Source organism: Echinops telfairi, unplaced genomic scaffold, assembly GCF_000313985.2.
Source record: "Echinops telfairi isolate 266 unplaced genomic scaffold, ASM31398v2 ScPeMD7_60;HRSCAF=208, whole genome shotgun sequence".
NCBI lineage: Eukaryota > Metazoa > Chordata > Mammalia > Afrosoricida > Tenrecidae > Echinops > Echinops telfairi.
The window spans coordinates 33744460-33758124 of record NW_022103958.1 but is presented as its reverse complement, the minus strand read 5'-3'; the positions used below and the strand labels follow the sequence as shown (position 1 = coordinate 33758124).

Here is a 13665-nt window from a genome sequence, read left to right as displayed (position 1 = left end):
CCCACAGTGCTAAGGAAGGGCTCGGGTTTACTGAGAAAGCCCTGGGTCCAAGGAGGGAAGGAGAAAGCATTAGACAGGTTGGGAGGAAATCTAGTTCTGGTCTACCACTAGTATCCTCGGGGAGCCAAGGGCCTCTCCCTTCCCTGGTCTGAGCCCCAGGTCCTCACTGTGTGGACAGTGTTTGCCTTGTGGGTTGGACAGAGTGGCTGGGAGGTACAGCTGTGTAAACAAGACTGGAACAGGTGTGAAGGGCCAGGTGGTCTCCTGCTGACTCTGTGGGTAAAGGAGAGTCGTGGCCTCTCCCCTAAAACTGGAGACTGAGCTAAATGGAAATGTCATTTGAGAGGGCCTGTCGCTGCACATGTGTCCGTACAAAGGGCAGTCTGGGCTCTGCACCCACAGGGGCTGTGTAAGGTAGCCAAGCACCCGAGAGAGGCAGGTTGCTTGATAGAGCCCGGGGTGCACCGCAGGGGCTACCTAGACCTTCTTGCAACCCTAGACAGAAGGGCCAAGGGAGTAACACTCCCACCTCCCTTTGCAACCCAGGCCACAAATTGCTTCCCTACTGGCCTGCTTATACTGTGGGGGACCCCAGAAGTCAGGGGGTGTGCAGGGAGAGGAGAATTCATCTGGAAGTTTGGAATCCACTGGGCAGTTTTCCAGTGGCATAGCCTGGAGCAGTGAATTTTTTGTTTGGATCAACCCAACTTAACAAAAAAATAATGACTGAACCTGTTGCTGTGGGCTTGTTTTGGACTTCTAAGTGAGAGGTAAACTGAGGCACTGGACAAGTGAGAGGTAAACTGAGGCACGGGGAGACAGACAATGATAACTGAAAGGACAAAGGGAAAGTAGAAACAGAAATAGCTTTATTAGCGGGGAGCTCCCGGGCGAAGCCCCATGGTCTAGCAAGTATCCCAGGGGAATTGCCGGCTTCATCCAGGGTCCGTCTGGAGTTTTTGCAGGACAGCATGGAGAGAGGGGTCCGTGCTGCAGCAGCAGTTTATGGCCCAGGATGTAGTGGATCAGCTCTGGCAGGCAGGCCGACTGACCGGTTCTCAGGGAGTCAGGCCTTCCAGGTCTCTTGTTCTTCGGTCTCCTCATGTCAGGGGGGCAGCTGCTGACCTCCAGGGACATGCAGGAAAGCGAGGCCCTGACCTGCTTCAGCTCAGCCCAATCACTAAGCTCCCCAGTAAAATGGAGACAACAATTGCTGCTCTGCTTTCCGCTCTGGGCATAGAGAATGGAAAGGAAAGGCCAACGGAAGAGCCACTGAGCTTTACCTGGGTCACGATGTTGGCACATACCCACCACCATCTCAGCCTCCTCCTGAGGTTAAGGAGATTTCCTCTGTTAACAGGGAGAGTGCTGGCTTCCCAGTGGAGCCAGAACCTCTTTGGGTAGACTCCAGTGCTGGAGTCTCTAAGTTGGATCCAACAGCAGGGGAGAACAGAACCTTTCTGACACTGGTCAGATAGGTTATGCTTAGTATTTTAAGCAAAAAGCCCAGGATCCCTGGTGGTGAAGTAAGTGGGTTACATATTAGACTGCTAACCATGAGGTCAGTGGTTCAAAGACACCAACTTCTCCTCAGGAGAACCATGAGACTATCTGCCTATTAGATTTACTGTCTTAGAAACCCAAAGAGCCAGTTCTACTCTATGCTATAGGGCAGTGGTTCTCAACCTTCCTAATGCTGCAACCCTTTAATACAGTTCCTCATGTTGTGGTGACCCCCAACCAGAAGATTATCTTCATTGCTACTTTATCACTGTAATTTTGCTACTGTTATGAATTGGGCAACCCCTGTGAAAGGGTTGTTTGAGCCCCCAAAGGGGTGTTGACCCACAGGTTGAGAAACGCTACTATAGAGTCACTGGGAATCAAATCCAGGGCAGTGGATTTTTAAAATTTTGAATAATTATAATGTTTGGGCCGGGTCCGGACTAGGCAGCCCCCATCTCCTCTCCGGCTCCTCAGGAGGATAGAACTTCAAGGCTCCCATTCCCAGCCTCTCAGGAAGATAAATGACCTATTGAAGTCTGCCTCTTCTGCCCCAATATTCCAAGGAGCTTATCTCTCCAGGCCAAGGTTGTGCAGCCCCTGTGCCAGCACTCCAGGGAGTAGGCTGGCAAACAACAGAGGCACTTCCCACGGGATCGCATCCTGACTCAAGGTCCTGCAGCTGCAAGCAAAAATTTTCCCTTCTTGTTGTCAACGTCTACCTCCCTAGCTCGAGCCCTGTATCTCTCCCACCGCCTCACCGACAAGCTGCGATTTCCCTGACCTAACATGTTGGGTCTTGGAACCTGCCCAGGAGCTCAAGATGCTCCTGTCCCTCTCTGCTCTCCCTTCCCTTCCAGGAATTCCTTGCCTGCCTCAATAAAATCTTTCTCAACTCCACGTTCCTGGCTAAATTCTATCTCTGTTCCATGTCTCTGTCTCCAACCTCTCATATAAGGCTGAGAAAATGATTTCCCTTCTTGTCTTACAATGCAGCTCCAGGAAATAATAAACAGACATTTTTGGTTGTATTCACACTTGCAATTAACCTCGATCCTCTGGGAGTGTCTTAGAAAAGTATCCTTCCATTAAGACCTGCTGCTTTTGTCATTAGGTCCCATCTAGCCTATGTATGACTTAAGGCTTGAATTCTTTTTCTTCAATTCTTTTAACTTGAGAAAAGCTAAGCATATTCTTCTCAAGTCTTCAAAATCCAGGTCTCTGCACATTTTATTTTAGTATTTAATTCGTCATACTAAGCTGCCCTTGGAAATTTTGGGGTCAGTTATTTTACTTCACCACTTCTTCCAGTCATTTTAGCTCCTCTGGGGTCAAGAGCAAGTTTCAGGGCCTTGTGAGACACCCACTGTGGTCTCTTCTCTGCTGCCCTTTAACGGCCTTTTGCTCCTTCATTTACGATGTTCTGATGCTCTTGATGCCATCCCCTCACTCGTCTAGCTCTCGGTTATTGCTGTTCAATATCTCAAATCTCTAGATTCTGGTGGGTTATACTAAAGGTTGTAATTTGGGTCTTGGGGCTTCTTTAACTTTTTTTTTTTCCACCTTCAAATTGTACTTGCATATGAACACTTGGTGGCCTGTTCCACAGTTGGCCCCTGGCCTTGTTTGAACGCTGATATTGACCTTCTCCCCGTTGTCTCCTCCCACCAGATGTTGTCCATTTTACCCCTGTATGTTCCTTCTGTCAAAGTCCAGGTGTACAGTCACTGTTTATGTTGTTGAGAAAAAGGTATTTGCATTGAAAAAAGAATTGGTCTTGCAAAATTGGATCGCAAAATTGGGCAATCTCCAGCTTTGTTTCTATCACCAAGGGCATACTTTCCACAAACTACAGATCCTTCATCTGTTTCCAACTTTCGCATTCCAATCACCAGTACTTATCAATGCATCTTGATTGCAACATCTATCAATTTCAGGTTGTACAAGTTGGTAAAAATATTCAATTTCTTCATCTATGGCATGAGTGTAAGATGCAAAAACTTAAACAATATTCCTATCACTGACAGTGTTATATTTCAGGATAGGCCTTGTAATGTTCTTTTTGGTAATGATTATGATGTCATTTGTCATTCTTGAGTAGCAGACCGTATGATTATCTGATTCAGAACGGTACAATACCAGTCCATTTCAGTCTTCGATATTGATCTTTAAGTATTTCACTTCATGTTTTAAAATTTCATTTCATTTTTGACCACTTCCAATTTTCCTTGATACAAGTTTCCTCCATACAGTCCACATTGCCTGTTTTACTGGATGCCTGCAGTTGTTTCTTGTCATTTTGAACCATTGTACTTCTAATACCAATGGCATAGTTTGCAGCAACACGCAAACCAGAATAGTATGGAAAACTGACAAATGTGTGGTGGCTCTGAGTTCAAACTCCAAATCCAACTCACTGACATTGAATCAGCAACTCTGATTCACATCACCCCTATAGGGCAGAGTAGAACTGCCCCTGTAGGTTTCAGAGACTGTAAAGCCTTCGGAACTAGAAAGCCTCATTCTTCTCTCGAGGAGGGACTGGTGGTTTCGAACTGCTGACCTTGTGGTTAGCAATCTGGTGCATAACTCACCACATCACTAGGGCTTCTTTCTTCAGATCAAGGGCTTGGATTAGAATCACTCATTTTGGAAAGAAGATCTCAAGACAGTCTACATTGGACTCAGAGAGATAGGCTTCCTTTATCAGTAATCTGCTTTCAAAGGCCTGAGACTTTTTATTAACAAATTCAAAACCCATCAGTGCCTTGGGGATTTTGAACCAATTTTGAGACTAGTGTCAGGGATAAGAGGATGTCAGATCTAGAGGCCAGTTCCCCGGGGCCCCTTCCTCGACCCTAGAAGTCGCTTCCAAAATTGAGGGAAAGCTTTGCCTGAGGCCTGTGCGATGGTAAAAATGTATGTGTGGGGGCTTCACTCACAAGCTTGAACCCTCTTGGGAGATTAGAACAGGACGAGAGAGTCTCTTCGGTCTACAATAAGGGTGCTGAGACTACAGATGGAATATGGTCGCCACAGTGCACCTCAGGGACCCATGGCAAGTGGGACAAGGACCCAGGTTTCTTCCTCCAGGTCAGTATGGCCCTATCCCACCAAGCTGCCTGATCACCTGCCAAGCCATGCCCACCACTATCCTTGCCACCCAAGGTGTTAGAGTGAGACAATCACTGCATTCCAGTCACCAGCATCGAGACTCTTCAGCTGTGGGCACTCATACTGGGGGGCTTGGGATTCCTTCCACAGCCCTGTTTTTTGCGGGGTTGGGGGCTCCTCAGTTTGGAAACAACTTATATTCGGATGGCAGTCTTGGTCCTGGAATCTGTCGATGGTTGGGAAGCCTAAGGCCTTCGCAGGAAAGGATGGAAATAAAAGGGAATAGCTCTCCTTTCTTTCCAGAGATAGGAAGGGGCTGGACGGGCACAGAGAACTTCCCAGGTGAATTCTGTCGGGAATCATGTGAAGACTGCATTCTGGGGGGAATGACCATGACCGTTGAAGGCTTGAACTGCCCTCCCCACCCCCACCCCCACAGGAAGGAAGCAGAAGCAGGGTCCAGAGCTGGGGGGATGAGCAGTCTGGAGGAAAGAGGAAGAGGAGAGAACAGGGTGAGATGCCCAGAGAGGTTGAGGCAATGGGGTGGAGTCTTCTGGTTTCCAGTCCCATCCTCTGAGAACCAGATTGGGTCGGGGGAATGACAGAGTGCCGTTTCCCAGGGGCAGGTGCCTGCTCCATCAGACACAGGAGCCTCGACTTTGGCACGTACACCACCAGGCCCTGGACTGTCAAGGACGTGGGCTAATGAGGCCATCTGCATCTTGGCTCCTGCAACTCAGGAAAGTCGTCAGCTTTGCAACCGTGGAAAAGGTGCAGAAAGTCAGGGTGCCGGTGAGTTTTTAGAGGGGCTTTGGGGCTGAGAAGTATCCGCTCTTCACTGTGGCTGGAAGGGTATCTCAGCTTCATGTCATCGTATCATTTTAAAATGGGGTGCCCTCCTGAACACTTTGCTATCCCTCACTGTCTTCCATTCTCACAAAGCTTCCTTGACTTCCACTGGCCAGGAAAAAAGCCCCGCTCTTTTTTGTTTTTGGCCTGGCACGTAAGGCTAAATATCCAGTTAACTCTGCTTTGTAGTTTTCTGCCTCTACACAGTTCTCTGCCATAACACCTGATCTTCACCCACTGAAATGCTCTTCCAGCTCTGCCTCAAGCCCGCTTCTCCCAGGATGCCTGCTCAGCGCCAAGTGACTGCTCCTCTGGACACTCGGTGACTTCTCACTACCTCTCTGGCGGCAGTGTTACATTCTGTCTTGTAGCTTAACTATTGAGGGGATGTTCTTGCTTTTCCCTACTAAATGGTAAACTCTTTGAAGGCTTATACATTTGTCCAGCTTATTGTTGTGCCCCCAGCACCTAGTATAATTTAGAAGACATTAATTAAGCAAATAAATGTATGTGCTGGCGATACAGCAATGAAGAACATTTCCATCCACCGGGAACTCTTCTATGGAGAGAAAAAGATGTTCAGCAATGAGAATTAATTGAATCTAAAGCCCAGAGAACAGAGTTTGATCAATGACAATGTGGGGCTTGGGTAGGAGTGGTAGGAATGATGGGTAAGGGAACAGGCATTCTGGTTGAAGGCCCTACCTCCGTGGACAGTGCCCAGTGTATTTGAGGACGGTGGTGAGTAGCGCTGGGAAGTGGCAGGTAGGAAGCATGAAGGGAAGTAAGAGGTAAGGCCAGAGAAGTGGTGTGGGCACTGGATCAGGTGTACCTTTCTAAGGAGGTTGGATTTCACTCTGGGGCCGTGAGGAGTTGCTGCCCACTCTCAGAGGAAGGTCTCAAAGACCTATACTTATTGAATGAAGGAATGATTCAGCCCTGTGTTCGGGGTGGACACCATCCTATAGCCAGGTCCCCTTTAGGAAAACATTACCATAGGTGGTGTTAGGTATATCCATTCTCTTGGTCACACTATCTTTTTGTGGGATGGTTTGGGTATATATATATATATATATATTTTTTTTTTTCCTTTTAAAGGGGCCAGAACATTTGGTCAGGGTGGAGAAGTCTGCTCCGTCCTCTGGGACAGTGTTTCCTGGTCCATTCCATTGGGCCCACATTCAACCTTGGTACAGAAACCGTCTGTTAGTACTAACTGGCTGACACCAGCACTTCTCATTCATGTCAGAACTTTCTGAGCCTGGGTCTGGCTTGGACTCCCTAGATAATTTTGTGTCCTTCACAGGGAACAATTTCTGGAAGAGAGAAAACCACGGCTGTGGAGTCAGCCATCTGTGGGTTCAACTTCCAGTCGGTCACTGGTTAGCGGCACCACCTTGCCAAAGTCACGAACCTCTCTTTGCATTGGTTCCCTTATCTGAAAAGAATAGGGATGATTAAATACCTCCATCCAAAAAAATAAAAATGAACAGGCATACGGAAATTGCCTAGCTTGCTGCCTGACACATAGTAGGCACTTGTTTTTCCGGTTGGTTGGTTTTCCCATCTGTAGAGTCAAATAGGGTAGATGTTCTGCATAAAAAGAAGCTGTTTTGAAGGGAGCTGTAACTTAAGGGCATGGGGATTTTCTGCCCAGGCTCTCCCCAGAGGTCACCCACCCCTAACCTGACCAATACCACACCCTTCCGGCCAAGAGTTACCAGTCTCTTCAGCCTAACTAGTAACTTCAGCCCCTCTGCCTTTCTCGGAGCGCATCACCTGGGAGAAGCAGACACAAGCCAAGCCCTGTTGCAGAGACTGAGAAACAGCTGTGGCCTGAGGTAGGGGGAGCATCTGCATCCCCCCCCTCCACAGGGCCTGGGTCCCCCCCTCTCCCCCGGAGTAATGGGAACCCGTTATGACACGCTATAGAGATAGACACCTTGGCTTTGATTTTCCTCTTAAGCCCAAAGCCAGAGTCAGGGTTCTTTCTGCAGGCTGGGCTCTGATGTCAGGGAGGAAGTAGGCACACACATGCCCGTGAGAGCTCACTAGTTGGTACAACCCCTCCTGAGGGGCAGAGAGAGCACATCGGCTTGGTGAATGTACACGTGGGCTCCACGTCTCCGGGAAGTTGGGCATGAGGTAAAGCAGGAGGGCTGGCCATGGAGGGAAAGACGGGCCGAGCAAATGAACCAGCATGGAGCAAAGGCCAGGAGATACAAATTAAAAAAAAAAAAAAATTAACACCCACCTCTTTCAGATCAGCCCCCAAACCCCAAAGCAAAACTGCGGCAGTTTTAGGTGCAGCTGAAACCAGAGATGCTGGGCGAGGAGGACCGCAGCTGGGACGGCATAGCTGGAGGTCATCCAGACCCAAGTCCCCTGCGGGAGGTCGAGGCCAAACGGTCCCATTGTGGGGGACAGTGTGCAGCGTCACCTGTTGGGGAACCCCGGACTTCCGTGAGCAGCACAGACTCTTGTATTCGTTCAACCCCGGGGAAGAGCCTGCGAAGGCTCGGACCTCCTGGACTGCCGGGAGTTGGAGGGAGTTTGTGAAGAGCCAGGCGCTCCTGGGCGGGGAAGAAACAGACGCAGCCTTCCCTGGGCGCATCCTCACGCCTCCCGCAGGGTCGCCCGGGCTCGGCCCGGTGCTGCACGGGCGCAGCCCTCCCCCGGGACCGGAGGCCGCCCGTCCATCCAGGGCTGCGCGCGCCGCCGACCTCGCCAGGGCACCGCCCTGCCCGGCGCCCGCCCGCCCCCGGCCCGGCCCACACGTGGGCTCCCGCACGTCCGCGCGGCTGCCCCCTGACGTCAGCCTCGCCGTGCCATTTAAGGCCCCTCCCGTGCCGCCCGCGCGCTCCGGACCTGCTGCAGCCGTCTGCTCCCTTCGTCTCCCGCTCGCCCGACGTGCAGTCCGGTACGACCGGGCCCTGCGCCCCAGGGGTGGGGGAGCGAGCGTCTCGGGGCGCCGCCTACACTCCGTGCCGGAGTCCCCTTTCCCAGGGAGTGCCCGAAGACCTGGGCGGTGGCCCGCCACCCGCTTTCTAAGGTTTGCCCGAAGCGGGGCTCTGGGCGTCTGGCCGGGCCTGAGAGCCGCGAACGTGGCCGCACCCACTCTGGGGCGAAAGCCCGCTTGGGTGCGGAAGGAGGAGGTGGCAAACGTCTTGCGAGAGTTCTAAAGGGGCAGAACTCCACGTCTGCTTCCCGCAGCCCCGGGAAGGGGAGAGCCCCAGCATGTCCGGGCGGGTTCCTGGGCGCCGGAAAGCCGCGGGGCGCCAAGCGGGACCCGTTTCCCCCTGGAACGTTCGGGTGGGGGGGCTCCTCCTGGGAGAGACCGCTGCAGTGCGGGTGTCTTTTGCACGGGGCATGCAAGGATGAGGCAGGGTCCAAGGCGCCGGCACCGTGCCAGTCTCGGGAGAGTGGGATCATCCGGAACTACCCCCTCTTGACCCAAAGCTCAGAGGGTTCAGGCATATCTCAAGTCGCAGTGAAGGGGTGCTAGGATTGGGGAGGATACGCTCATTCTGCAGGGCTCCCTGTTCTCCATTCTGCAAACCCCTCCCCAACTTCCCTCCTCCAACAGCCCCTCCAGCCTGGGGTCCTGGCCAATCGAGTTTTCCGCTGGAAGATGGCCTCCCTCCTTGTGCCAGGCTACAGACTCCTTACCGGGCTGTCTAGAAATAGCAGTGATTTGTAAGGAGAGAGCCCGGAGGTTTGCTGGGGTATTTTTGCCCTTTGGGGCGGTGTCAGGATTAGACGTCGTGCTTTCTGCTTGCAACCTGTGACTTTCCCTCCAGCGAACGCGGTGCAGAGTCCCAGCCGCTCGGAGGTCCGCATCAAGTAGATAGCAACTCTAAGCTATTTCAACACTTCCGGGTACCGACAAAATGTCCTCATTCCGGGGCTTTGGGACTTTGCAATAAGGGACCATGGCAGCAGCCACACGAGGCGCCTCCCCCCGGTTGGTTAACAGGCGCCTGGTTCCTGGCATTGCGATTTAAAGTCTGGCTATGGCCGGGCTTCGGGCCAGGGTGGCGGGCAGCCAGGCATCATGTTGCTCGCGGCTGCTCTGGGCCACTGGTTAAGTCTAAAGTCTGACCCCTAGCTCCCTGCGACCCAGAGAGCCGCATGATTCCTGCCTGCCTCCACCCCAGCGCCCTGGCCTGGGCCCTGAAGCGCACGTGCGCGCGCGCTCTCAGAACCCCAGTTCCCTCAGGCGGATGTGCCCTGTTTATCTCCTCCCCTCCTTCCCCTTATGGGGCGGGGGAGGGGGAAACAGGAAGTGGACACGCAAGCGCAGAACTCTGCATGGGGATCATTTGTAGCCGTTAGAAGTGGCGTTTTTTCTTTCCCTTTTTCTTTTTTGCGTTCATCTCAGGGTTTGGCACTAGGGCCTTGGCAGTGTACGTGCTGTAAGGACCGTTGGTAGCCAGCCTAGGGTTGGCAGGGCAGCGTTCTTGTCTGAAGCTAGGCCAGCCCCCTCGGGGTTAATAAGCCAAGATGAGTAACTCCGCAGGCGGCTATACTTTTACCCAAACATCGCTGTTGTTTTTCCATGCCAAGGTGAGCTGCTGCACACCTAGATCCCCGCCAAATTGCTCTAGCACCAAACCCTTTAACTCTCCTCTGGCCACATTTAGGCATTTTCCTTATTTCTAAAGCCATTCCTTGTGAGTTTTGTGGCTGACACCCCAAAAGGAAATAAACGAACAAAGGATTGAGAGAGCGGTCGCCCTGATACTGCCTTTTCTCCCACGCCCTGCTGCAGGTTCCTTCCTCTTCCAAAAGCACCATGGCAACTCTGAAGGAGCAGCTGATCCAGAATCTCCTGAAGGAAGAACAGGCCCCCCAGAATAAGATCACAGTCGTTGGGGTGGGTGCTGTGGGCATGGCCTGTGCCATCAGTATCTTGATGAAGGTAAGTGCGAGCCCATCACTTTGCAAGCCCCAGAGCACTGATTCCCCCCACCAAGAATTACATCATCACGTCGTATATAAAAATATTTAGGCGCCTGTACCGTTCTCAAAGCTCCATGAAGCTAAGTATGGGAACACAGTGCTTGCTGTACAAAAAGGTACCTGAACTAAGAAAGTCTAAAAGGTTAATTATCAAGAGGCCTGGTCCCTTGGTTTGACTGAAAGGGCAAACCCATGCCTTGCATGGAGCTAAAACTCCTTTAAAGTAATTCTTTAATTGGAAAAGTATACCAAATGTTAAAATCTTCTCCCATCCCAGACCCCCATTGCTCCACCATGTATAACAATTTAAAAAGAAGAAAAACCCAACAGTTGTGGATCTAAAATTAAGTTGGATAAGGAGAACTTGTGGATAAAGAAGGTTTTTCGCAATAGTCACATCTGATTTATCTAAAAAAGAAATCAAGGCAGGTCATAGGGTTAAACGACTTGGGGTTAAGATCTGAGTTCCTAATTCCAGGCTCAAGGATCTCAGGGGGCAGTGTGGGTTAGGTACTAGACTGCTGACCACAAAGCCAGTCCTCATGAGAAAGATGTTCCGTCTTAGAAACTGAATGGCAGCCGAGAGTGAGGATGGAGCAGGCCTGGGCACTGCTGCATTTGTTGTGTGCAGGCTTGCAACGAATTCGAACCAGCACATTGGCGCCTGCCAACACGAATACTGAAACAGTGTATTCTGGATCTGAACAGAAGTGGATTACGTGAGTGGGAATTGAAGGCAGAAATACCCTATGGGAAGGTCTTATAAGCTCTCCATGTGTCCTTAGAGAGACCACATACTAGAACAACTCTGATGTATTGCCTACTGGAATATACATAGGGAGCCCTGGTTCTGAAGTGCTTACTCATTGGGTGCCTAATTGCAAGGTCAGCAGTTCGAAACCACCAGCCATTCCAAGGAAGAGGAAAGACGAGGCTTTTTTTAAACTCCCGTAAAGAGTTAAAGTCTCAGAAACCCACAGTGGGGGCAGTTCTGCCTTGTCCAATAGGGTCACCATAAGTCAGAATTGACTCAGTGGCAGTGAGTTTTTGTTTTTGCTTGGGATCATATATGAAAGACATCTTGCACCTTCTTTTACCCAAAATCCAAACATTTCAAAGGAACATGATTTGAGTCCCATGAAGCTGCCAAAGCTGCTGTTTGGGTGTGTAAATCAAAAAGTGCAGGGTTTTTAGGGGGAGCACCAGCAAGGAGAGGCACCGCTATGACAAGTGCAGGCCTTGTGGGGGATATGTTAAAAAAGTAGCTTTGCATTTGGTTATTTTTGTTTCACAAAGGTTTCTATGGTTTTGAAACAGTATTTATTTTGACCTGCCTTCATATGCCTGTGCTCTTAGATAGTTTCAACTACTGGCGTTTTTGTTGCTGTCAGTACTGTGCAGTGTCCAGTTCTCTCTGTGTCGTGTCTGTATGGGAAATAACCTGGGGGTGGGCCAAAATGCCGCTCTTTCAACAGATCCTGGTCTCTGTCACCGATTTCATGAAAAGCAACCTCAAATCAGTGTATAAACTGAGGCGAGACTAAATAAGCTGTCAGTTCGGTGCTGCCTCTACCTCAGTCTACCCTGACGATGGCAGGGCAGCCGACCTCGCCCGTGCCAGAGATGAGACATTTCACCTGGCTTTCTAGAAATAGGAAAGTAGCCGTTTCCCAGTTACCTGAAAATTGTGTGTCTTATAGGACTTGGCAGATGAACTTGCCCTTGTTGACGTCATGGAAGACAAATTGAAGGGTGAAATGATGGATCTCCAGCATGGCAGCCTTTTCCTTCGAACACCAAAAATCGTCTCTGGCAAAGGTTGCTTTCATTATATTGTAGTCTATCCCAGCTAGACTGAGTTCATCAGGGTTGATGTATTTGCCCTTTAAAGAGTTTCTTTTTTTATACAAGAAGTCCCTGGGTCAGGATTTAGGGATGACTTGGACTTGGCCTTGAATGGTAATGTAGATTGATCCCGCTCCGTGAAACTGTTGAACCAACAAATTCTTCATCACAGCTATCTCCATGTGCAACTTTTAAGTTGAAAAGGTGCTGAACTGCTGCTTGCAGTAAGCTCAGGCTCAGTAAGAATTGTGTGCACCTATTCTGACTTACCTGCAGATTCACAATAAAAACACACATAAGAACAGCTCTCCTAGCCAGAGGCTGCCTGTGCTGGGTAGGAGAGCCATGGGATGATTTGGCATTGGAATCGGTGGTTACCAAAGTTTCAATATCTTGTAAGTGGTTTTAAGTAAAAATATGGTCCCTGATGTGGAATGAAGCTGACTTAGAATGAAATTGGTACAGCTCCAAACCTTCCACTCATTTTTTTTTTCTTCTTTTTTGTTTTCTTTTAGTGAGAGAGACTGAGGCAGTGAGTGAGGCAGTGAGTGAGTGAGAGTGAGACAGTGAGTGAGTGAGGCAGTGAGTGAGTGAGAGAGAGAGTGAGTGAGTGAGGCAGTGAGTCCCTTCCACTCATATTTAATAACCACATTGCTTTAAATCCTTAAACATGCTTAGCCCCTCTGCCTGTCCGACTAGCTCAAAATGGAGAGCAGAGTGATGGAGCCTGGTGAGAAGGTATTACTGGCTTGACCTTCCATTTTATACCGGACAGTCAGGAAGCCTGGAAATGGGCCCAACTAGGGTCTGCTTTGTCATTGCGAATAGGTGAGTTAGGGGCCACAGAAAGCTTGTGGGAGAATATCATTACCTTCCCTTACCATTTTTCTTTCTTTTTTTAAGTTGTCAAAGATTTCCTTTTACTTGGATTTGCAATCAATGCCCAATATTTCCATTTTCCCATGAACTTTCTGGGGCCCCTTAATTCATCACAGAAACATAGGCATGGATATGAGGCTGAAATTTGATTTCTTCCAGCCCAACCCTTTGCCCCCACCCTTGTGGTTACGTAAAGTCACACCATGATAACAACTCAACACAAGGAAGGGGTGGATGTACGTGTCCTTGGTTTCAGAGTGATACCATTGCAAGAGATGAATGTGGGGTGACAGTGGGGATACTCTGCCGCTTAGGCAAAACACTTAGGAAACAACTCACACAGCAACTTATCAAACACGTTTTGATAGTAAAGAGTTTGCTTAAAGGCTTTAATCTGTTCGTTGTTTCTTTTCTCTCTAGACTATGATGTAACTGCAAATTCCAAGTTAGTAATTATCACTGCTGGAGCTCGTCAGCAGGAGGGAGAAAGTCGTCTTAATTTGGTCCAACGCA

At 49.9% G+C, this 13665-nt stretch overlaps 1 protein-coding gene across 1 annotated transcript; it reads left to right on the top strand.

Annotated features, from left to right (window-relative positions):
* Positions 1 to 9857: 9857 nt before the first annotated feature.
* LOC123521765 (L-lactate dehydrogenase A chain-like) lies at positions 9858 to 13658 on the top strand (the record flags this gene model as incomplete). Its single annotated transcript, XM_045290888.1, has 4 exons — positions 9858 to 10032; positions 10238 to 10387; positions 12129 to 12246; positions 13573 to 13658. Coding segments are annotated over exons 1-4 (417 nt in total), but the record flags the coding sequence as incomplete, so codon positions are not given.
* Between the last annotated feature and the right edge of the window lie 7 nt (positions 13659 to 13665).